General features: G+C 41.9%; 1 protein-coding gene across 1 annotated transcript in view; it reads right to left on the reverse strand.

The window, feature by feature from the left end:
- LOC149452945 (uncharacterized) overlaps positions 1 to 26,186 on the reverse strand; it is a 92,716-nt gene that overhangs the window by 22,934 nt on the left and 43,596 nt on the right. Inside the window, exons 3-7 of the mRNA XM_089688792.1 lie at positions 21,652 to 21,780; positions 16,928 to 16,992; positions 8,808 to 8,831; positions 7,975 to 7,998; positions 1,222 to 1,320 (exon numbers count right to left, since the gene is read on the reverse strand). Of these exons, the coding sequence (XP_089544918.1) occupies positions 1,222 to 1,320; positions 7,975 to 7,998; positions 8,808 to 8,831; positions 16,928 to 16,992; positions 21,652 to 21,780 (341 nt within the window). The remainder of the gene's footprint in view (positions 1 to 1,221; positions 1,321 to 7,974; positions 7,999 to 8,807; positions 8,832 to 16,927; positions 16,993 to 21,651; positions 21,781 to 26,186) is intronic.

Genomic DNA, 26,186 nt, shown 5'->3' on the forward strand with positions numbered 1-26,186 from the left:
TAGCAGTATTTCTGCTAAAGGGTAGCAGGAAAGCAGTTAAATGGCTCTCTGCCCATAAGTGTCACAAACCTATATGCTTCATTATTATGTGTTTCTAAAATCATAAAAGTTCATCAAAGCGTCCACAGAAATTAAAGCATTCATAAATATTCATCTAAAATGGAAGGCCAATAAATGCTTGCCATCATATAGATATTATAGCCAAGTCCTCTTTCACACTCACCTTGTGGAATGCCAACGAATACACAAAATTCTACTTTTAGGGAGATCTCCCCTTGCTTTATATAGCGATTTATTTGATGTAAATGTTTTTGGTTGAGAGGTTTATTAGTAATTTTGTTGGTGCAAAAATATTCACATTTCATCACTATAAGAAGTAGAGTGCTACACTTTTGTTATATAATTTATTAGTGTTGTAATATAAAAATGGGTTGAAAAACTATAAGTATATAATTGGTCAATTACCTCCATAAATTACTAAAAAAAAATAATTACACGCATGGCAACCTTAACCTTTCCTCTTTATGTAACCTCATTGCCCTCCCTGGCCCACCAACCCAGCACACCAACCTCTAACTACAATCCCTATATCCTAGTTCTCCTCTTATCCAGCCCTAAAGTAGAACTATATCCAGGACTTTTTTATATATTTTGGATATTGTAATGGAGGGTTATAACCCCTGTCAGGTTTTCTATTGCCATCTGTGTTGGGGAGATTTATAATTACTTCCTGTCCCCTAGCCACAACAGAAAGTGAGAAGAAATTCCTTCAAAGTAAAGGAATATCTTGTTTCACATGGCTCATCAGAACTAGTGTCCCATTGGAAGAGTTTTCCTCTATTTTTCTTCTGGTGAAAATTTGGGATTTTCTTTCACTTTCATTCTCAGTGCTAATGGTCACCAAGACAAATAGAGATGGTAAATATCCCAAAAGTCAGCAATGAAAACCTTACAAGTCTTCTAATCCATCTCCACTCTATCCAACACTGCCTTTAGTTATACTTTAACCTTGTCATTTCTTCCTTTTGCTTAAGGGAAGATTGAAGGTATTGCATTCCTGGCATTAGATAAAAAATAGGTTCAGAAAAACCTAAGAATATTTTTCATTTCATGTTGTAAAGGAATATTTATGAGTTTTCAACAAAGCATGACCATTCCTAAACAAAATAATTGTGACTAAGACACACAGTTGTTAATATAATAAATACAAAATCTACTTACTTCACAATAACTCGAACATGTTGTATTAGCAGAATTTAAAAAAGAAGTTTCATTTTTGTAACAACTGTCTCCCATGCAGTAAAATAAGTGACAGGAGTTCTATGGTAAAATGATAAACAGAAAATGTTATCTAATGCAACATGAATACAATGAATTAATCAATCAATTGCTTGACCTGTTTTGTTTTAAATCCTATCAGAGACAAAACTTCTAATGTTTATTTTGAAAAATTCAGGTATGGGACAAAACTCTGTCATAAACCACATATAGAAGAGTTTTTTCTGCAACCCGTGTTTGACCATGGCTCAGTAGCAAACTATGCATCCCGACCTGGGTCAGTAATGAAAAGTAACATTTAAGGAGCAGTAGCATCACAGACAGCACTTCTTTAGTAAACCTGTTTAAAAAAGATGATCTCAGTACACCATTGTACGTAAAAATAGTAATTTTGACTTACGTATGAATTCTTTATCTTGGAGTACAGTACAGAACACAAAACTCGTATTTATAGACAATGGGTTATATACAGGTACCCTTTACATGATTGGGCAAACAAAAACTTGCTAAGGCTGTCCCTAGAGTGTTTTCATATAACCCTGCCCACTCCAGGAGACTCCATTTTTTAGCAAGCAATAAAGTGTGATCAAGACACAGGGGAAGGGCCTGTATCCAGTTCTGTACTCAAATATAATGAATTTACAGACAAGTAAAAATTCCTATTATCTTAATCGTACAGGACACATGACTTGTATTCATAGACTGTAGGGTATATTCAAGCAATAAACTGAGAGGTGGGCAACAACAAGCATACAGAACTGCTAACATGCCCAAAAGGAAAACAAGTGTAAAAGAACCTAAACAAAACACTCAGGTAACAGCTTAAGGCACCTTATGTCAAAGCTCGCATCAGCTGAGGGCCTGAAAATACACCTGGTAGAACTTGGAGAATGTGTGAACAGAGCAACTTGGGAAATATGTGAAGCAGATGCTTGATGCTGAAAGCCCAAGAGACATCAACAGCCCTGATGGAATGGGCCCTGGAGATACATTGCCTGATTCACCTGGCAATAATGGAATGGGGAGCGGAATGCACTCTACGAGGGCCAACAGGCAAAACAAAAATTGGCCTTGGACTTGCAAACAGAGGCTGTGGCTGCCAAGTAGACTCTGGCAGACTTGACCCCATCCAGACAATGTAGGGTAATTTCCTTATCATGTTTTGAAAACGTTCTCATTAAGGTGGAAAAAAATTACTTTAGTTAGGGAGAAAACTAAAGCTTCGGTCTCAAACCTCATTACATGTGAGGTCTGCCAACAGAATGTCTCTAAACTGGATTAAAGCAGAGTCTTTGAAGAACAGAGAGCACCAGGCTAAGATCCCAAGGTGACACAGGAGGTCAAACTGGTAAATTTATATGAGCAACTCCTTGAAAAAAAGTCCTAAATAAGGGGTTCGATACAAGAGGTTTCTGGAACAAAATGAACAGGACAGAAACTTGAAGTTGATCAAGACTAGATTGAAGAAAGACTAAAATATTGACAGAGTGTTCTGGGATTCAGCTTCCTATCCACTCACCAGAAAATGTAAGCCTTCTATGTGCAATGGAAAATTTTGCGGAAGTTGGATTTTCTTGCTTTGAGTAAAGTGGGAACATGCTGTAAAAGCCTATGAATGAGCAGAAGGATGAAATAGTGATCCTTGGCAAGTAAATCAGATTTGTATGGATAAGGCCAAGACACTGAAAATCACCAGAACCCTTTCCTTCTCTCTCGTGCATGGCAGTCAAGAAAAGATTTTCATCGGACTGAAGACATAAACCTTGGAGTACAAGCAATCACAAGACCATCTACTGTGAAGGCTAGATGATCCCTGGTATTGGCCATGCATTTCCTCAGCTTGTTGTTATACCTGGAAGCCAAGATGTCTACATATGGTTTCCCCACCTTTGACACAGATTTTCAAAGATCCTGGGATGAAGAAAACACTCCCAGGTGTCTAGGCATTGATGGCTTAGGAAATCCACCAGCCAATTGTCCACTCCAGACATGTGGATGGCTGAGAGACCTGGAATGTAGGTTTCTGCCCAGGAATTTATTTGACTTGTTTCTTTAAGGGCAGTTTGATGTCTGGTGCTTCCCTGATAGTTTATGTAGGCCACTACAGTGGCATTGTGTGACTGCACCCTGACTGGGTGACCTTGCAGAAGGTAGGTTCAGTGTTCTAGAGATAATCTGATGGCTCTCAGTTCCAGAATAAAGATGTGAGGTTTCAATCACCTCTGTAGGGATTATGTCACCTTGGCAGTCAGGGAGTTGTAAACTCTGCTCCAACCTGTAAGGCTGGCATTCAATGTCACCAATTTCCAGGGCATGTGAAGGAAGGACTTTAAGAACTACTGGGCTGGACAAACAGAACTAGGAGCTACAAGAATTGGATTAACTTGTCCCATGTAATTAGTAGGTTGGATTGAAGGGGTAGAGAGTAAAACTGGACATAGGGAATTGCCTCGAAGGAGGCTAATATCAAGCCAAGAACCCTCATGCAGAAGTGAACTGAAAGGTGTTGTTAGGGAAGCAACTTTCCACCAAGGGATTCTGGCTTGGGCTGTGTCCAAGATTAGACCCAGGTACTCCAGATGGTGGTGGGAAAGCAGACTTTGTAAACTTGATTATCTAGCCAAAAGCCCTAGGTCCCCTGAAGAGCCAGAATTGGGGCAAGCACTTTTGTAAACACTTTTGTGCAGAGGATACCTCAAATGAGATGGCAGTGTTACAATTTGAAAGCATTTGTCTCCTACAGCAAAACTCAGAAAGCATTGAGGTATAGGGAAGATGGGGATTGTGTGGATAGGCATCTTGTATGTCTACTTATTCCCTTTCACTGAGAACTACAATGACAGATCTTGCATACTTCATATGGGATTTTGGTAAACAAAAAAAATATGTTTAGTCCAGAATGGGGCGGACACCCCCATTTGGTTTTGGGACAGTGAATAGGTTTGAATAGAAACCTTGAAACCATTATGCTGAAACAACTTATATAACCACTACGTGTGCCTGAAATTGGTGCAAGGCTGAAATTAAAGCAGTATTAAACCCAAAACCATAAATTTAATATATTGCAACTTTCCAATGATTAGATGCAGTAGCTGCAGTCATTTTTTTCCTTTGTCTTCACTTGGTGATCCAGCCAGTAACACACCTCCTGTATCGGAGTGCCTACACTCTGGATGGAGGAGTAACAGAGACACCTTTTGACAGCCCAATGTCCAGAATAACGCAATTCTTGGTGTAGAATTATAATTGTTTTGTGAGAGTGTAAAAAATACAGATCAAGCCTATGTGTTTGTATGTCTGCCCTGAAGAAGAGGGAGGCAATCATTGTATTAACATAAAAGAAAAACGTACTTTACATAATCCACAATGCATACTGGCTTTGCTCAAGGTGGGCATAGCCCTGTTAGGGGTCTTCAAAATCTGGAAACCATAAAAATGGACCAGGGCCCTTGACTTGTGGCTAACTACACACGTTGGACTACGTGCCACAGTGAGTACCTATCACAGGATCCAGTGCCTAACACCGAGGGTAATCAAGCCAGAAACTGTTGAATAGCCAGTCAGGGGAAAAAATTGCATGGTTTAAAAAAGAAAAATATTTCTCCAAATGAGAGCTAGTCCATCACTTAAGGACACTAGCAGAAAAAAAAATAGAATCTCACAGAGTGCAGTGGAGTTATATTAATTTTTTTTGCCAGTCTCAAATAACCTGAAGATAGCCACAATATAACACATGGTCCATGAACACAAGTTCTGTGTACTGTACTGTGTGATTAAGATACAAATAGTATAACAGTTTCATTCAGCTCTGTTCTGTAAAGTCTTATTTTCTGGTATGATACTGCCATCCTTATCCTTTGGGTTGATCTCATGTGTTTCAGTTTCTGATTATCTCCTGCTAAAAAAAATGCCTGTTCTTTACAGCTCAGTAGCTAAAGTTGAAATGTGTACATGTAAATAATTCCTAACAAACAGCTTAGATTGAGGTTCCAATAGAAGGACTCATTCACATGGGTGATAGCATGGGTACAGGAGCAGCTACCAAGCATTCAGGAGGTGATACTACTGCCTCCAGAATGCCTGTTTTTTTTTTGTAGGTGAACAGAGATTATAAATGGGAATACCATGCTGCCACCACAAGCTTAGAGTTTGGCTTGCAGTTGCAAACAAGACTCATTCACTTGAATGGGTTACGTTCAGTGGCAGCATGGGGTACTACTTTTCCCCTGGCCATAAAGCAAAGCATAGTGGCCATGGCATGTGTACAAGTTTGTCTGACCATAGTTTTAGCTTAGAGGGGTGGTCAGGGACAGTAAAGCCATGGCTCAACAGCCTATTTTTACCACCCCCTTTTCCCAGCTGCAAGTGTGAACAAGCCCAGAAGCAGACAGATATAGTATAAGAGCTAGTTCACACAGGCTTCAGCTTGTATAAGACCAGTGTGAACAACAAGCTTTTGTGAAGCAATCAATAAACTTAAAGCAGCTTCTTGAAACACCCTTATGCTCCTGTTTGGAAATGTAAAACACAGTGTTGACTGTCGCTTTAAACCAGTGGTTCTCAACCTTCATAATGCCACGACACTTTAATACCGTTCCTCATGTTGTGGTGACCCCCAACCATAACATTATTTTCATTGCTACTTCATAACTGTAATTTTACTACTATTATGAATCGTAATGTAAATATCTGATATGCAGGATGTATTTTCATTGTTACAAATTGAAAATAATTAAAGCATAGTGATTAATCACAAAAACAATATGTAATTATATATTGTGAAATATTTCTTTCTAATTACAAATAAATGAAATTTTGTCTTGAATCATGGTGTAGCATGGGTAACAGTCTTAATATAACAACAGTAAACTTCATTTTTTGCAGTAGTTGATGATTTTACAGTACATGATTTTACATTTACCCAGTAATTATAATTCATGAAGTGTCGTTTTACCTCCAATACTGCTGCTTTCAACACAGTTGCTGCTTTTAACACAGTAGCTGCTTTCTACACAGTAGCTGCTTTCTACACAGTAGCTGCTTTTAACAGAGTAGCTGCTTTCTACACAGTAGCTGCTTTCTACACAGTAGCTGCTTTTAACACACTAGCTGCTTTCTACACAGTAGCTGCTTTCTACACAGTAGCTGCTCTTTACACATGTGTGACTGGTCCACATAAGTACATTATGGCGCCAACCCTGTCACATACACCTGTATTTGTACGGGGTGTATGTGGTGGGGTTGGCGCGATGATGTCATCACTCCGGGTACTCATATATGGGGGTATCTGCATGTGGGCGGAACCGCCTGGAGACGGATAGAGGAGCGGTGTCTCGGTTCCTAAGACCATCGGAAATATGTGTTTTCCGATGGTCTTAGGCGACCCCTGTGAAAGGGTCGTTCGACCCCCAAAGGGGTTGCGACCCACAGGTTGAGAACCGCTGCTTTAAACAATCAGCTAGCAGGCTTCAGTAGCACTCCCATTAACCACCGTCTGCTGGAGGTACCCTCTTGGTGGGTGGGCCTTAACGTAGGGAGGCTGCATATATGCAGCCCTATATAAACAGTTTTTTGTGCTGAGAGCGTGCGCTCTTTGCTCTCCCAGCACAGTTACCAGCAGGTACCGGAATAGTTCAGGAGCTTTCTGATCATGTGCCCACTTTGACAGCCAATCACAGTGGTCACATGATCAGAATGCCCGGCTCCACCTATCAGCATTTAGAATCTCTTAAATGGCCAGGAGGCAGTCGTGGGCAGGTGGCAAAAAAATCTATTCAAATATATATTCTTAACTAAAGTAGGCAGAAAACCACAGTAAGAAACAATTTCATTAAGAAAGAGGTTACAGGGCCATTAAATAGTGGATGTGTACAGATTATTTTTTAGAGAATAAGGATTTGTTTATGTCTGTTTCACACAGGGTGCGGTAAAAACAGGCAGCTGAGCCATGGTTTTATTGCCCCTCAACCGCCCAACTAAAGTGTAAAATTAAACCCCCCTTAAGTTTGATGGGTACTATTGTATGCCAAACGTAACCTATTCAAGTGAACAGGGCTGTGCTGCAACCACCTTGCCACTGTCTGCAGTTGCATAGCAGTACTGGGGCATTTAGGGGGTAAAACATAGGGAGGCAACATATTGACTCCTTAACACCTGTAAAATGCCTCTGAAAATCAGTTCCAGCACGGTCTTTGCCAAATGAGCCCTAAAAGCACGGCTTACATAGAGTAGAGTATGTGTAGTGGGATTTATAATTTTTAAAAATGTATTAATACACTGCACGTACTAAAAATTGATAAAGTAGTGTGCAAGCAGTAATGTGGTAATGCCTTCAGTGAATTAAAAAAAGTGTGATAATAAATAACAGAAAATAATACATTCTAACAAAAATACTGCAGGCTTTACGCTTCTGTTAATAAATTCTCCTATCTGGTTAGGAGTGGCAAAATGTTTTTTTTATTTTGTAGCAATAGATTATTGTTATTATTATTATACAGGATTTATGTAGCGCCAACAGTTTGCTCAGCGCTTTACAATATGACAGGAGACAATACAGCAACAATACAGTTCAATACAAGAGGGTTAGGAGGGCCCTGCTCCTTGGAGCATTTAAATAGAGACTAAAGCTTTATATAAATTCTAGAACACTGAGCAACAGGTACTTATGTGCAGAATGGAAATGAGGTGTGTACTCACCTGTGGTAGAATAGTTGGGAAACCCTGAAATACCAGATATTAATGATTTTAGGTGACAAACAGACAAAAGAAAAGAAACAGGAGGATGGTTAACATTTCATAATAACCACAAAAACACAGAATAATAATTGTGCTCTTTATATTTAGGGCTACATAGTGATATGGGGCCTTTCTCTGCAACACCCTCCTGTGTGCCCAAGGCAGGGGCAGGCCTTCGATGCCCTGGGTGCGGTAAAAACAGGCAGCTGAACCATGGTTTTACTGCCCCTCAGCCACCCAACTAAAGTGTAAAATTAAACCCCCCTTATGTTTGGTGGGTACTATTGTACGCCAAACATAACCTATTCAGGTGAACAGGGCAGTGCTGCAACCGCCTTACCACTGTCTGCAGTGCATGCAGTTGCATAGCAGTACTGGGGCATTTAGGGGGTAAAACAGCCATAGGGAGGCAACATTTTGACTCCTTAACACCTGTAAAATGCCTCTGAAAATCGGTCCCAGCACGGTCTTTGCCAAATGAGCCCTAAAAGCACAGCTTTATTAATACACTGCACATACTAAAAATTGATCAAGTAGTGTGCAAGCAGTAATGTGGTAATGTCTTCAGTGAATTAAAAAAAGTGTGGCAATAAATAACAGAAAATAATACATTCTAACAAAAATACTGCAGGCTTTACGCTTCTGTTAATAAATGTTCCTATCTGGTTAGGAGTGGAAAAATGTATTTTTTTTTTATTTTTAATTTTGTATATAAATATAGCTTTATATAAATTCTAGAACAACACTGAGCAACAGAAATTTACATGTAGAATGGAAATGAGGTGTGTACTCACCTGTGGTAGAATAGTTGGGAAACCCTGAAATACCAAATATAAATGATTTTAGGTGACAAACAGACAAAAGAAAAAGAAACAGGACGGTTAACATTTCATAATAACCACAACACAGAATAATAGTTGTACTTTTTATATTTAGGGCTACATAATGACATGGGGCCTTTCTCTGCAATACTCTCCTGTGTGCCCAAGGCAGGGGCAGGCCTTCGATGCCCTGGGTTTGCAGTATTGAAAATAAAACCAGCATTTTTTAAGCACACTCAAAATACTGTTGACAATAGAAACTCATATAAAGAGCTTGTGGAAAGTAAGCAAAACCGATCTAAAAACCGCGGTGTGACGCGCGTAACAAGGCCCCACCCAGCTGCACCCTGCACAGCGTTTGTCCAGCTAATGGGCTACAATCGGTGCCTGCAGCCCGAATGCGCTTGTTACTGGGTCAGGTAATTACGCAACTAACCCTCTACTGCCACCATCACTTTTGTTGGAGACTGGGAAACTCCCGTATCAAATATACACTATAATGATTGAAAAGTCGCCTGTCCAATACAGTCACCGCAGGCCGATTGGGCAGAGGATTAAACAAACACAGTAGCGTCTCTTCAAAAGGCAGGAATTCGCGAATTGCAAGTAAGCGCTTAAAAACAGTTTAACACTTTCAGAAAGAAAGATTTATTACTAAAAGAGTCAAACAGGTGCAATAAAATATTTACAAAGAGATATCACGAAAATATATATATGCATATAAAGATACAGCAAAGAGATAATAGGAAGGAAATTAAAGAGTTAAGTTACTTGCCAATATGCCTTGGTTTGTAAGCAGATCCAAGTGCAGAGCAGGAAGGGTCTTTGATCTCCTCTGTTACAATGTTACACTCAGGAAATGTGTGTTAAGCTCTAACAGGCTTGCCAGCCTGTCCTTTTTAAAAAAATCCCTCTGAAAGGGGGGTTGCTCTGACTACGCTGTTTTGGGAGGAGTCAATGGAACTCAAATTAAAACTAACAGCTTCATACTCCATGATATGAAACATACAGTTGACCTGAGGAATGTTCAATTAATTGCTGGTCAGTTTCATGATGTGTGGGCCTACACAGTTTTGGGTGACGAAGGTTACACTTCAGCAGACTGCCTGGCACCTGGACTCAGGATGTCTTAACCTGGTTGACCCACACCATCTGTCAGGAGATAACGTTTGCCTCTCAGGAAGGGAGGGGGTTGGGAATGAGAGGAATACTTCCAATACAAATAAAAGAAAAAGGGGGAACTCCGCGTCCAACTCTGATGAGCTAGTTTGCTACAGGTGGTACTGCTGGGTACAGGTTGGTGGCACTGCTGGGCGGCACTGATCATCAGTGCCGATCTGTTCTCTGACAATTGCCAGCTATTGGCAGTACTTTCCTCATGCTGTGACAGCATGAGAAAAGTGCAGCTGATAACCGGCAACTGTATTTAGCTGGCGATCTGATGTGTCATTGGACACAGCTGATCACATGATCAGTTGTGTCCGTAGGACACAGCACTCACGGAAATCGCCGGGTGGTATTCGGCTATAGTGCAGCTGCCAAGTGGTTAAGGTTCAAATCAAAAGCAATTTGGCCACTCAAGGACAGTAGAATTAATTTAATAAAGTTGCTCCAGAGCTTAATAAATGAAGTAAGGCTTCACTTTGCAAAGAATACCCAATCGCATGCAGGGAAAAAAAAACAGCATTTTTGCTTGCATGTGATTGGATGATGAAGGTCAGCATAGCTTCTGCTCATTTATTAAGCTCTAGAGCACGGCTATCAAACTGGCGGCCCTCCAACTGTTTCCAATCTACAAATCCCATGAGGTATTGCAAGATTGACAGTTACAAGCATGACTCCCAAAGGCAGAGGCATGATGGGATTTGTAGTTTCCCAAAAGCTGGAGGGCCGCCAGATTGACAATCTTGCTCTAGAGCAACTGCCTTTGCAGAGTGCAAGAGCGCAGTTTATTTGCCTTTAGTAAATCAATTTCAGTGTGTTCTTCAACTGCGGGTAATCCTCCACCTGACAGCACTGCTGTCCAGGACTAGAAGTGTGAACACAGAGAGCCAGCCATGCTGGTGGGTGTTCAGAACACGCCTTTTCTATTTTAAAAGAAAACTTCACTCTCTCAATCAGAATTGACTATTTTTAATCCTTATGCTTTAGTATTAGTAAATAGGAAAGTACTTGTATATCATATTTACTTGTTTTAGACTTTTTTTTTTACATGTTTTCAGTTACTCCCTAGTTTACAAGCCTAGATAAATGATGTCATACATCCCAGGAGTCTTCAGGATGGCAGGAGGGGTTTTCTCAGCTAAGTACAGCCTACTGCCTTCATGCCTGAGCTAAGGGCAGATAGATTCCAAGAAAGGAAATGTTACATGAATGTCCCTACTCAACATAACCATGGCCAGAAGTGCTAGGGAGTGATTTCTTAGCCAAATAAAGCCTGGAGAGACGGCTGGATGGGTAGACGAGTTTGCTTTGAATATTGAAAATGAATGAAATAGCTTTTCCGCTTTAATTTTGTGAGTGATCAGTTTGCATTTGATTTTAGCATTAAAGCTTTTAACTCTACTGCACTTAGTTTTTGCTCTTCTTGTATGTTTGTTTGGGTTTACAGTAAGTAGATTGCGAGGCATCATTCAACCAAAAACAGGAGTGATGCTGAATCAGTCAACAGATGAATCTTCATGAGACAGCAATGGAGAAGAGGTGAAAATTGTGGACAAAGATGCTTTTCTGTGTTTACAAGAGGCTGAGGACATACATTTTTACTTTTATGCCAAAGACAGACTCGGGCTTTAAATCAAAATTTCAGAATGATGCAAAGCAAACATATACTGAGAAAATATGGAACCCACCATTAATCACCCATGCTTGTAATTTGGCTGTCATGCTGATCTAATATTTCAATACTGGCCTAGAAAGTATGCATGTTAGGAGTTTAAATTTCACCGACTTTACTTGCAAATGCTTATTTAAACCATAAGTTCACCTTTTAACCTTTTCACGCCGGCGTCTCCAGGCTCTTTAAGAGTTTCAGAAGCTGGGAGGCGGGGCAGGGTTTTAGGGTCATGTGACTGCCGTGATTCACCGTCATGGCGGTCACATGATCGGAAAAGGTCCCGATCAAAAAGGGAGATTGGGACCTTTCTGTGAGACACGGACATGTGTGCTGGGAGAGCGCAGGGCACGCGCTCTCAGCACATATGTATTTTCTAATTGCATGCAAATATGCGGCCTCTCGGTGTCAAGGCCCAGACGCTGAGAGGCCGCATATTTGCATGCACTTGGCATCAAGGGGTTAAAAAAAATAATACATGCACATTTTTTGCAGGTAGAAAAATATGCATTTACAACTTTTTTTCTTAAGAGCCTGTAAGCATTGCACCCATGATCTGCTGATCGCGGGTGCAATGTTTACAGGTTCCTAAGAAAAAAATGCAATGTCAGGCTCCTGCAGACAGTCAGTCAGTGTAGCTGTCTGTCCATACCCCCAATATGGGCAGGCAGTTACTTCAGTCCAAGAAGAATTAATGAACTACTAGGATGCTCACCTGCTCCCTTGTAGTTTATTGAGAACTACAAGTAGTCAGCCACAAAGGCTGTCAGCACTTGCAGTCTATTCATTCACAGAATTCTGTAAATGAATGATGCAGCCATGTGGGCGGAGCCACGCATGGCCTTGCTCGATTAAAATTGTGACAGTGGGTGTGGGGAGAAGATACCCGACCCGCTGTCACAGGGAGCGGGGCAGAACTGCAGTAGCAGGAATATTTTACATGTTTCACCCTAAAAATGGGTTAGTTTACTTTTACTATAAACTACCTATGCAGATAAGGGAGGTCTGTAGATAAAAACAATCCATAATTAAATAATATCCTTTTCTGTACCTTACAAAGCCTGACTGGAAACATCCAGGATGTTGTTAAGGATGTTGCTAAGGAAGGCCCAGCTCTTACTGTTGACTTTCAGCAGGTGAACTGTAGCAGCTAGGCCTCTCTTAGCAATGTTCTTAACCATTTGCCGCCCGCCCTATGGCCGAATGGCGGGCGGCAAATGTCATCAGCGTTCCGGGTGGACGCCATATGGCATCCTCCCGCACATGCGCAGATTGCGCTCCTACAGAGCGGTGCAGCAGCGCGATCTGTCACCGGCCATGTACCTCGGACACGGCTGATGACAGATCTGAGTATCGGCCCTTTTGCCGCTACCATGTGACCTGCTGTGACCAATCACAGCAAGTCACATGACAGTTGTATACAATGGATGGCTTCATTCATGCCATCCATTGTATACTAGTGTCTAGCTGTGAATGGTCACAGCTAATCACATGCACATGTCATGTGATTAGCTGTGGCCAAATCACAGCTAAGCACTAAAAAAAAAAAAAAAAAAAAAAAACCCTGAATGAATCAATGTCATTCAGGTAAATGCTTGCTTATAGCAAAGTAATTCTTTGCTATAAGCAAATTGTGTAAAAAAAAAAAAAATACTGATCACTTCCCCAAAGTAGTACAATGTTACTAAGGTAACATTGTACTACTTTGGTCATAGTGAAATATGAAAAACAAATCTTAAAAAAAAGAAAAAAAATGTAATAAAAAAAAAAAAATATATATATATATATATTTTTTTTTCATACTGTCACCAGTCAGTATCTCGATCACCGCCATGCCAGTTATATGATGGTGCTGTACTGCACTGGTGACAATATGTAAAAAAAAAAATAGTGAAAGTAATTTTTTTAATTTTTTCATTTTCCGAAAGATTATGACAAAAAAAATACAACTTCAAAAAACTCGCCATGCCTCTTATGAAGTACGTCAGACTCTCTGCTTTGCAAAAAGGGGTCATTTGGGGGATATCTGTACTGTTCTGACATTCTTGGACCTCAAGAAATTAGATTGGCTGTCAGTACTTCAGGATTGATCAATATTCAGATCTATACCATAGTTTGTGAACTCTATAACTTTCCTACAAACTAAAAAATACATCCTAATTTGGGTTATTTTCACCAAAGACATGTAGCAGAATACATCTCGGCCTAAATTTATGAAGAACAATTATTTATTTGCAAACAGAAACAAATAAACTTTTTTTTTTTCCAAATTTTTGGCCTTTTTTTGTTAATTTAGCAAAAAATAAAAACCTCAGTGGTGATTAAATACCACCAAAAGAAAGCTCTAGTTGTGTGAAGAAAATTATAAAATTTTAGTTTGGGTACAATGTTGTATGACCGTGCAATTGTTATTCAAAGTGTGAGAGCACTGAAACCTGAAAACTGGCCTGGGCAGGAAGGGGTAAAATTGCCCAGTATTGAATTGGTTAACTATGTCCTTGGAGTTTCTAGTCAGGCTTCATGAGGTACGCAAATGGCCTACACCTACAGCAAGGGGATTACTAAATTTTGGCCAAAGCTGGTGACAGGGATGCAGGTGTGATCAGAAGTGTGTGGACTGACACAGGGAACGCAGGCTTCAGATATGGTATAAATAAGACAATTTATTAAGACTAACAATACAAACATAAACGCAGTGCACCAAACCCCAAGCTAACACAAATGCATACAACAAGGTGAAACAAACCCAAACCTAAACTGATATAGATACACAGGTACATACACATATAGAGCACAACGTAGTCAGGCAGGCCGGGTCGATAACTATCGGGCAGGTAGGTACAGGAGGAGCAGGCGGAGAGTAGTCAGGTCACGAGCCGGGTATAGCAACTAACGGACAGGTAGGTACAGGGGGTCAGGCAGAGAATGGTCAGGGTCACAAGCCAGGGATCAAACAGGAGAAGTCAGCAGAGGTCAGGATCAGGCAGGGTCGGCAACAAGTCAGGCAGAAACAGGAACAGGAATGCAGGTTACAAGATACAGGGGCCCATGGAAAAACACACACCAAGGCACAGACTGCAAGTCTGGCCATCCCTTAAATACACCACCTGCAATCAGCCCCAGGTGATGGCTAATTGCCGAAGTGAACCTCTGGTTATTGAGAGCACCCGCTGGCCAGCCCTGGTACTGCAGCCCACAAGGCAGGTGAGTCCCACCACTATTGGCAAGTCCATTCCTGACAGTACCCCCCCTCAAGGAGCGGCCTCAGGACGCTCCAAACAGTCCTAGCTGGGCAAAATGTTCCACCACCCGGGTCCGGTGACTGGTGGGATATTAAAGATTGGCACATCAAGCTGGGCACCGGACGGAGACACTTCGAGCTGGGCACCGGACGGAGGCACTTCGGGCTGGACACCGGACGGAGGCACTTCGGGCTGGACACCGGATGGAGGCACCTCGGGCTGGACACCGGACGGAGGCACTTCGGGCTGGGCACTGGACAGAGGCACATCAGGCTGGACGCCGGATCACCAGGCGGAGCAGCGGGCACCGGGCCACCAGGCGGAGCAGCAGGCACCGGGCCACCGGGCGGAGCAGCGGGCACCGGGCCACCAGGCGGAGCAGCGGGCACCGGGCAACCAGGCAGGGCGGCAGGCACCGGGCAACCAGGCGGAGCGGCAGGCACCGGGCCCCCAGGCGGAGCGGTGGGCACCGGGCCCCCAGGCGGAGCGGCGGGCACCGGGCAACCAGGCAGGGCGGCAGGCACCGGCCCCCAGGCGGAGCGGCGGGCACCGGGCAACCAGGCAGGGCGGCAGGCACCAGGCAACCAGGCAGGGCGGCAGGCACCGGGCCACCAGGCGGAGCGGCGGGCACCGGGCCCCCAGGCGGAGCGGCGGGCACCAGGCCCCCAGGCGGGGCCGGTGGGCACCGGGCCCCCAGGCGGAGCGGCGGGCACCGGGCAACCAGGCAGGGCGGCAGGCACCGGGCAACCAGGCAGGGCGGCAGGCACCGGGCAACCAGGCTAACACAAATGCATACAACAAGGTGAAACAAACCCAAACCTAAACTGATATAGATACACAGGTACATACACATATAGAGCACAACGTAGTCAGGCAGGCCGGGTCGATAACTATCGGGCACATAGGTACAGGAGGAGCAGGCGGAGAGTAGTCAGGTCACGAGCTGGGTACAGCAACTAACGGACAGGTAGGTACAGGGGGTCAGGCAGAGAATGGTCAGGGTCACAAGCCAGGGATCGAACAGGAGAAGTCAGCAGAGGTCAGGATCAGGCAGGGTCGGCAACAAGTCAGGCAGAAACAGGAATACAGGTTACAAGATACAGGGGCTCATGGAAAAACACACACCAAGGCACAGACTGCAGGTCTGGCCATCCCTTAAATACACCACCTCCAATCAGCCCCAGGTGATGGCTAATTGCCGAAGTGAACCTCTGGTTGTTGAGAGCACCCGCTGGTCAGCCCTGGTACTGCAGCCCACAAGGTAGGTGAGTCCCACCACTATTGGCAAGTCCATTCCTGACAGCTGGACAGTTTGTTTTTAACTATAGACACCCCTTATCTGCATAAGCAGTTTTTTGGTAAAGGTGAACTAACCCATTAAGGTTAACAACATGAAAAGAAGGTCACCAATGGAAGCCTACATATTTTTCTCAGTAAGGTTACCTTTACGATAGCTCAAAATAGGACAATGACCAGGCTATCTAATCCTTTCCTCAGTAGATGTAAAATAAGCAAAAGAAAGGCCAGCTAGGAGATATGCAGAAGTGTTTAGCTGTTAGGCCCCTTTCACATGGGCGTCATCCGTTAAGTTGTTTTTTTCAAAGAAAAACTGATTCAGTTTACATCAGTTTTCAGTTTAGCTTACTTCAGTTTTCAATTCAGTTCAGTTCAGTTTATATCAGTCTACAACCATTTTTGCATTTGTTTTTTCAGTTGTTGTAGATACCAATCACAGATGACAATTGTATAAACTAAGAAATGTTTTTTTGCCTAAAAACAGCCATAAACTAAACAGATGTAAACAGTCGGCATCTGTTTAGATCCTTTATGTTTCAACAGAACTGAACATTGGCTGTTCTGTTTACATCTGTTTGTCCATAGAAATTAATTGCTGTCTGTTATTCATCCGTCAATAGACAAATACAGACAGACGGAACACCAATGTGAAAGGGGTTTATGGAGATGATAAATTTAATCTCCTCATCTAAAATATACCACAAAATATACTAGATACATACATTAGATACATTCATTGAGCTGTTGTCCGTAGGAACAGAACGTTCTATATACTCCATTGGCTGACCTGTATAACAAAGGAATACAGTTAATAAACAAAATATCAAGCAGATTTTTGTAAACAATGTTTCAAGCATTAGGGTATTATGTAATTTAAGAATATGTGTAAAATGATCTAAAGTGGAAGAAAGTTGGTGCTTTATGAGCATACAAATAAAGTTTTAGTCTAACCAAAGGTGATATTTTTAGTTATAGAAGGAGCTTGGTGGGCTCAGTCAGCCCCTAGCTTTTTATATTTCTTAGATATCATTAATGTGGCCTTCCTGCCATAATTCCCAACTCTCTTGTTCACCTGAGATGAAATGGTAAATAAATACTAATAAAATAACAAAAATAAAAAAACTACTGACACCAATGGTGAACTATCAGGGGCACAAAGGTCAAACTTGCGACCGGGCTCTGGCATTCAGTCACTGTGCGGTACCCCAAGACTGCAGGAGGGGGACTTACTGCAGAATATGTGCAAGGGTCCTGCTGCAAGATCATAAAAAAGGGCCCTGTAATGTGAGTAAAGTAGGAAGGGCCTCAGCCGGAAGTCAGGGGGGCCCTTCATGGTTTCTTGCACTGGGCCCCTGAAGGTTCTAGTTACACCTCAGCTTGACACACCTGGGCCTTGGTGACGGACCCAACCCTTATTACCCTTCCACAATACCTGCAAAACAAGGAAAGTTGCTAACGTATAGTACCACTGGTACTGAATATATTTAAATATGGTCCCCCCACTGGGATTCACTTGTTCACTGTGCTCTGCAACATATATTAATATGACCACTTATGTGATGCAAACCACGTGGGAAGCTGCACATAGATATCATCTACTTAAAGTGCGCACACTCCCGCTGTCTCCCAGAACTCAGGTGCAGGCTGAAAGGCAGGCCATCCTCACTCTAAACGTACCACGGTTAGAGAGCAAGACAACTACACTCTGATGACCTATAAAAGTTCAGGATTTATTTATTGCATGGGAAAATGACTGAAAGGGGCTTGGGTCAAGTGACATTGGGCTTGTGTTGATGGCATCAGCTTGATAGTTTAGATTGATCTTCTTTGAATGGGTTTTGCATTCCCATGGACTTGTATGGGACTACAAAATCCACTTGAAACAAACAAAAGCCCTTAAACATAGGCTGTAACATTGTGTGGGTAGATGCTGTTGAATATTTGGATGCAGCAAATGGAACTCCAGAAGCAGCAGCCTAGTCACAACTGTGACTTCTGTAACCTCTGTTTCTATGGGTTACTGCACTTTACTCTTATTTGAAGGTCGCTTCAAACAAGCAGACAAAACAGGATCTATTTATAAAAACCAGAATAAGAAACCTCAATGTTTATCTGTAAGGTAGTTACAGTATATGTGAGGTTAGATGCAAATTTATAAAGCTCCACTCAATCCAATTTCTAGATATGGCTTTGGCCCTCTGACCCAGGTAGCCTTATGGGTATGCATTCATGACAGGTAATATTTTTAATGGCATTATCTTAATTCATATACACTGCTCAAAGAAATTAAAGGAACACTTTGAAAACACATCAGATCTCAATGGGGCAAAATATCATGCTGGATATCTATATTGATATGGACTGGGTAATTAGGAACGTAAGGATGTCCCATCATTTGATGGAAATGAAAATTATCAACCTACAGAGGATTGAATTCAAAAACACCCCAAAAATCAAAGTGAAAAAATGATGCAGCAGGCTAGTCCATTTTGCTTGAATATCATTGCAGTAACTCAAAATGGCACTCAATAGTTGTCTCCCATGTGCTTGTATGCATGTCTGACAACATTGGGGTATGCTCCTAATGAGACGACAGATGGTGTCTTGGGGTATTTCCTCCCAGATCTGGACCAGGGCATCACTGTGCTCTTGGACAGTCTGAGGTGCAACCGGCGGCATTGGATGGACTGAAACATGATATCCCAGAGGTGTTCTATTGGATTTAGGTCAGGCGAGCATGGGGGCTATTCAATGGTATCAATTCCTTCATCCTCCAGGAACTGCCTGCATACTCGAACCACATGAGGCCGGGCATTGTCATGCATCAGGAGGAACCCAGGACCCACTGCACCAGCATAGGGCTTGACAATGGGTCCAAGGATTTCATCCCAATACCTAATGGCAGTCAGGGTGCCATTGTATAGCCTGTAGAGGTCTGTGCATCCCTCCATGGATATGCCTTCTCAGACCATCACTGTCCCACCACCAAAACGGTCATGCTGAACGATGTTACATAACGTTCTCCATGGCTTCTCCAGACCCTTTCACGTTCGTCACATGTGCTCAGGGTGAACCTGCTCTCATCTGTGAAAAGCACAGGGTGCCAGTGGCAGACCTGACAATTCTTGTGTTCAATGGCAAATGCCAATCGAACTTTATGGTGCTAGGCAATGAGCACAGGGCCCACTAGAGGACGTTGAGCCCTCAGGCCACCCTTATGAAGTCTGTTTCTGATTGTTTGGTCCAAGACATTCACACCAGTGGCCTGCTGGAGGTCATTTTGTAGGGTTCTGGCAGTGCTCATCCTGTTCCTCCTTGCACAAAGGTCCTGCTGCTGGGTTAAGGACCTTCTACGGCCTGTCCAGTTCTCCTAGAGTAACTGCCTGTCTCCTGGAATCTCCTCCATGCTCTTGAGACTGGGGGACACAGCAAACCTTCTGGCAATGGCACATATTGATGTGCCATCCTGGAGGAGTTGGACTGCCTGTGCAACCTCTGTAAGGTACAGGTATCGCCTCATGCTACCAGTAGTAACACTGACCCTAGCCAAATGCAAAACTAGTGAAAAACAGTCAGAAAAGAGGAGTAGGGAAAAAATTGTCAGTGGCCTCCACCTGTAAAACCATTCATGTTTTGGGGGTTGTCTCATTCTTGCCCATCTAGTGCACCTGTTTATTTCATTAACACCAAAGCAGCTGAAACTGTTTAAAAACCCTCTCTGCTACTTAACTGACCAGATCACTATCCCAGGAGTTTAATTGACTTGATGTTATAATCTGATTAAAAAGTGTGCCTTTAATTTTTTTGAGCAGATTACATCAAAGTGGATACTTTTGCCTCTCTATGAATGTATTGAACGGATATTGGTATTGTACCTATCTGATTGTGTATTTTGTTTATAATTCATAGAAACCAATAGTAGTTCTCCCTGAAGAAGCATGCATTGCCCCTGTGAAACATGTTGGAGATACCTGCATATGCACCTGCATTATGATCATCTGGGTTTATACCTATTTGCTAAATATTAATTACATCTACTGCGGTTTTATATAATACCTATGCTGTTGGAATGCTAGTTTTAATAGATATTCTTTTAAAAGCTTTGTACGATAAACATCTAATTTTTCATACAATTTGGTGTGGTTTAAAGTCTTAGTAGTGTTAGTTGGTAGGGTCCCTAGTTGGTCGGCTTTTTTTGATAGTTTAGGTTTTTTTTTTCGAAAGTATGTGGTACCATTAAAACCATATGGACATTGAGTCTGCTTGTTGCAGCCTCCTACCCAACTCCTTTTTTCTAGTGTTTGAATTTCTAGATGGTGTGGGTAAAACTTTGATTTTCTACATTCTGTGCAAACAACATTTACTGTAATGACTAAATTAAACTGATATATGTAAGATATATATAAATGCATATATATATATATATATATATATATACACTGTATATATGCAGCACAGTGGCTAAATGGTTAGCACTTCTGCCTGGCAGTACTAGGGTCGTTGGTTCTAATCCCAACCACAGCACCACCTGCCTGGAGTTTGCATGTTCTCCCTGTGCCTGCGTGGGTTTCCTCCGGGTACTCCGGTTTCCTCCCACACTCCAAAGACATGCGGGTAGGTTAATTGGATCCTGTCTAAATTGTCTCTAGTATGTGTATGTATGAATGTGAGTTAGGGACCTTAGATTGTACGCCCCTTGAGGGTTAGGGACTGATGTGAATGTACAATATATATATATAAAGCGCTGTGTAAATTGACAGTGCTACATAAGAACCTGAAATAAATATATATATATATATATATATATATATATATAAATAAAACAAAGAAACAAACATGCTATACTTACCTGCTCTGTGCAGTGATTTTGAACAGAGCAGCTCCAATCCTCCCCTTCTCAGGTCCCCTGCTGGCTCCTCCCTCTCACCGAGTGGCCACCATAGAAAGCTGATTGCTATGGGGACACTCGTGCCTGCTTGTTCCAGAATCAGCTCTGTGTTTCTCATGACACACAAGAGTGTGGCTTGGCCACACCTCCTGCTCCCTCCCTACTGGCTGTGATTGATAGCAGCGGGATCCAATGGCTCCCACTGCTGGCTCTGATCCTATGAGGAAGGAGAGAGCGGAGAGTGCTGTTGGATGGAGATCAGGCTAAGGAAAGTAGAGAGCTGCATTCAGAAGTTTTTTTTATCTAATTTTTTTTTTAAAGCACAGAATGCATTAAAGTAAAAAAACGTTAGCCTTTAGAACCACTTTAAGTATGTGGAAAACAGAAACAGCATAAATGAAAAAACTTGTTTTTGATTTTTAAAATCAGGTATCCTGTGTGTAAGAAGGCCTATCTGTGCTATATTAAATTGCCCCTGTTCAAATAGGAGTACACAGTGCTCAGAAGATGTGAAGTCATACAGACTTATAGGTTACCATTGTAACTATGTAATGTTACCAATTGTTGTGTTTGTAGTAGCATCCATGGGGGTCACTGAAGGCTCCATGGTAGGATCTGCTGTAGTATCAGATTCTGTGGTATCTTTGACAAGAACTAATGAAATCCCAATCCATACGAGGAGGCAGCCTAATGATTCAAATGGAAAGAGTGTTCAGAATTTTGGGTGATTACCATAACATCTTACTAAGAAAAAGAATTTGTGCAAAGAGTCTAAAGATAAGAACAGCAGCACTCAAACCATCTAAATACTGGCCAAAAATGAATTTATAAAGAATTGGTGCACTGTCCCTTTAAAATTGGAACAAAGTATAAATCATATAACCAAACCTTCAACAATAGTAAATAAGTGCACCCATATGACAATCAGACAACAAAAAGTGCAATTTAAATTATACAAGCAAAGCCCATCAAAAGGTACAGTCATGGACAAAACTATTGGCACCCCTGCATTTCTGTCAGATAATGCACCACTTCGCCTAGAAATTGTTGCAATTACAAATGTTTAAGCATTCTCGTGTTTATTTCTTTTGCTTGTATTGGTATGACACAAAAAAGTAGAGAAACAAAAAGCCAAATTTGATACATTCCACATAAAACCCCCAAAATGGACTGGACAAAGTTATTGGCACCTTCTCAAAATTGTAAGAAATAATTGCATCCCAAGTTTGTGATGCTCCTGTAATTAAACTCGCCTGTATCAGTTAACAGATCTTAATGTTCTGTGTCCACTGTGTACAGTATTGTCAAGAAGTTTACAGTACTGTAGCTAATTTCACATGGACAAAAGAGAAAAACTTGATTAAAGATTGCAACGGAGGATTATTTTTCTGAATCAGGTAATTTTTATTAACCAGATTTTATCAGAGACAAAAAAAAAAAAAATTACAAAGAATTAGATAATATATATAGAAAAAGAAGAAAAGTACACTTCACATACCAAATACTCGGCATAGAATCGAGCAATAGAGAAATATACAAGACAATTACAAATAACTATTTCTTTAAGGATTGTTTGAATGGTTGTTAAAGAACCTCGGTCAACTTCTAGTCAAATTCAAGCTGAGCTTCAGGCACAGGGTACAACTGTGTCAGCTCGCACTATACATGGCAATCTGAATGAAAAAGGATGCCATGGTTGGAGACCCAGGAGGACCCCACTGCTGACATAGAAACATAAAAAAGCCAGATTGGAGTTTGCCAAACTTAGCTGGGAGAATGTGCTGTGAACGGATGAAACAATATTACAGTTTTTTGGTAAAGCCCATCATTCTTCTGTTTTCAGGAAAAGAAACAGTTTTTTGGTAAAGCCCATCATTCTTCCATTTTCAGAAAAAGAAACAAGGCTTTTAACCCCTTCACGCCTAAAGGTAAAACAAATCTAAATGCCTAAGCACAATTTTGCAACCGTACATATCATCACAACTACTTTGTGAAATTGGGCTTTCATTTGGTGGTAAATGGTAATGGATATCTCCTGATTTTTTTTCTTACCAAAGGAAAACTGGCCCAAAATAGTAAAAAAAAAAACATTTTTTTAAAGTTATCTGTATAATTCTTGCTACTACCATAACCTACAACCAAAAAACAGCCCAAAATAATTTCTTCTGCTTCTGACGATCGCAATGATACCACATGTGTGTATGTTAGTTGTTTGTACCCATAGTACAGCCCACTAACTTTCACTGATACTAATTTAAAAATGTAAAAAACAAAAACTGACCCCCCAAAAAAAAACCTGACCCTGACATTTGACCCTGATCAAAACACAAACCCTGGCAGAGGCCGAGATCAAACAAAAAGGTATTTTTGTTTATTTTTTTATTATTTGTATTTATTAATTTATTTATTTATTTTCTACACACACTTGTTTTTTTCTCTCTGAAAGGACAGAGAGAGATACACTGTATCTCTCTCCTCCATTCAGAGAGAGAAAACAGGGGGGTGGGCTTCACAGTGACTGATCACTGTGACAGCCAACCAGAGGCTATCACAGTGATCAGGTGACCTGGAAATAGGAGTTCCACGTCCCGGTCATTAGACGGGGACCCGGGGTCTCAGTGACACCCTGTTCTTTGTGCTGGGAATGCGCCGTGTGGCACGCTCCCAGCAGAAAGACATGTACGCAAATTAGTGGCCCCACAGAAAAATCCAGTTCTATGAGGCTGCTAATTTGCGTGCGGTCAGTGTCAAGGGGTTAAAGAAAAGATTACAGTCCCTACAGTCAAACATGGTGGAGGTTCACTGATGTTTGGGGCTGCTCTGCTGCTTCAGGCACTGGATGTCTAGACCGTGTGCATGGCATTATGAATTCTGAAGACTACCAAAGAATTCTGGGGTGCAATGAAGGACCCAGTGTCATAGAGTTGGGTCTCCGTCAGAGGTCATGGTGGGTTTTACAGCAGGACAATGACCCAAAGCACACCTCAAAAAGCATCTAGAAATGGTTTAAGACAAAGAGCTGGAGAGTATTGAACTGGCCAGCAATGAGTCCAGATCTCAATCCCATAGAGTACCTGTGGAGAGATCTCAAAACAGCAGTTGGGAAGAGGAACTCTTCCAATCTTAGAGACCTGGAGCAGTTGGCAAAAGATGAGTGGTCCAAACTTTCAGTAGAGAGGTGTAAGAAACTCATCGATGGTCACAGGAAGCGTTTGATTTCAGTAATATTTTTCCAAGGGGTGTGCTACCAAACATTAAATTGAGGGTGCCAATAATTTTGTCCAGTCCACTTTTAGAGTTTTGGAATGTGTCAGATTTGGCAGTTTGTGTCATACCAATATAAACAAAAGAAATAAACATAAAAATGCCTAAACATTTTAAATTGCAAAAATGTTCTGGGTGAAAATGTACATTACCTGATAGAAAAGCAGGGGTGCCAATATTTTTGCCCATGACTGTATATCAACGTGAAAGTCCACAAAATGTGAAATCAGCCAACTGCCCTTAATTTTTTTCAGCATATCTGAACAGGCAAACAGTAATTCTTGATTCAACTAGTGCCTATAGATAAAGGTGATATACTTAAACAATTTACACATAAAATTGTCATAGTGTATTCATTTTCATCATCTAAATTAACAAAAATGCAGATTGGTCATATAGAAAAAGTATACCCCTACATTTATCACCACAACAGATTCATAAATTTGGAATCGGGTGTTTCAGATAAGGTGCCAATAATTAGAACCTCTTTAAATCGTGTGTGGGCTGGGCCACCTTGCCTGTACCACAGTCTTTAAGCTGGTCATAGAAGGTTTGAATCCCGATTCAACAGGGACAGGCTGGGATTTTATCCATCTATGGGCAGGCTGATTGTAGTCAATTGTTTTACAACTTGCATACAACCAGGTGTCAGATTTTTCATGGGATTATTGCTAGCAGCTATTATAGCCACTAGCAGTAATCACAATAGCTCTGTGGGAGGGATACCTCATCAATACTGACTGTGCTTATTGGGGAATCGATCAATTTTCTTTCCTGCAACCCGTGGTTCCAGGAAAGAAAATTGCATAATGTATGGCCTGCTTAACCCTCTACCTCCAATGTACACGCTCACTAATGCCTGTGACCAGGCAGGGCCACGTTTTTGCAAACTCAGCATTAAGGGCACCCTGAATTAGAAGTGAGTCACACACCTGTGGTACATCTGTATCATACCCTAGGATTTTGCTGCACACACCACATTTTCTCACAATACATACTGTACACCTGTGCTTGGAATGAAGGAGACACCATGGAGCAAAGTCCCGTTCTACCAGTTCGGTTCCTCTATCACCTCCCTTCCAGTGATAGAATACAGGTTCTTGCATGACACCGTGTAAGCCTCCTGTGTGCACGACTTAACTTGGTTAACTCCTTCTGTACCTGCGGCTAAGTACCTGAGGTCTCAGATGCAGTCCTTGAGGTCCCAGATGCAGTTCCAGTTAGCTGGAGTGCCGACCGCTCGGGAAGAAAACATACCGCTCCCCCCACTATGCAGAGAACCCATCTCCCTTGCTGGTACCATACTCCTGCTGTTTGGCTGCTATATCATTCCCTTGTGTTGGTTACTTTTAGTAACTACATGTCCTTCTCTTCATCCTCTTTGTGTGTAACAGGCCCTGTTCTTTGTGATATGCCTTATACCCCTATGCACCCTATTTGCAGGAACGTCAGACCAGGCATAAAATGGTTAATGGAACTTTACTGAGTATCCTCAACAGTACAGTCCAACAGTGCAACAACAGCCAATCCCTAAGTAACTAAACATAGGTTGCCCAATGCATACCTTCCAAGGAAAGAGTTCATAGTTTGGAAAAGTCCTGGTTCCAAGTAAATATCCCTTAAAGGTGCTCAGAATGTTGCCGATGGTTACATCTTTCTGCTGTGCCTTTTCTCTCTTCCTCTGCAGGTCATGGGTCAGAGATCTGAGCAGAGCCCTTCCCCTTTTTATTAGAAGCAGAGGGATGGCGGGGGGCAGAGCCCAGAAAGCTCAGGAGAATGCAAAACCTGGATTTACAACCTTCTTACCTTGCAACTAACTACTTTGAATC

This window comes from Staurois parvus, unplaced genomic scaffold (genome assembly GCF_062004578.1).
Source record: "Staurois parvus isolate SC_StPar_1 unplaced genomic scaffold, SC_StPar_1.0 ptg000454l, whole genome shotgun sequence".
In the NCBI taxonomy this organism is placed as follows: Eukaryota; Metazoa; Chordata; class Amphibia; order Anura; family Ranidae; genus Staurois; species Staurois parvus.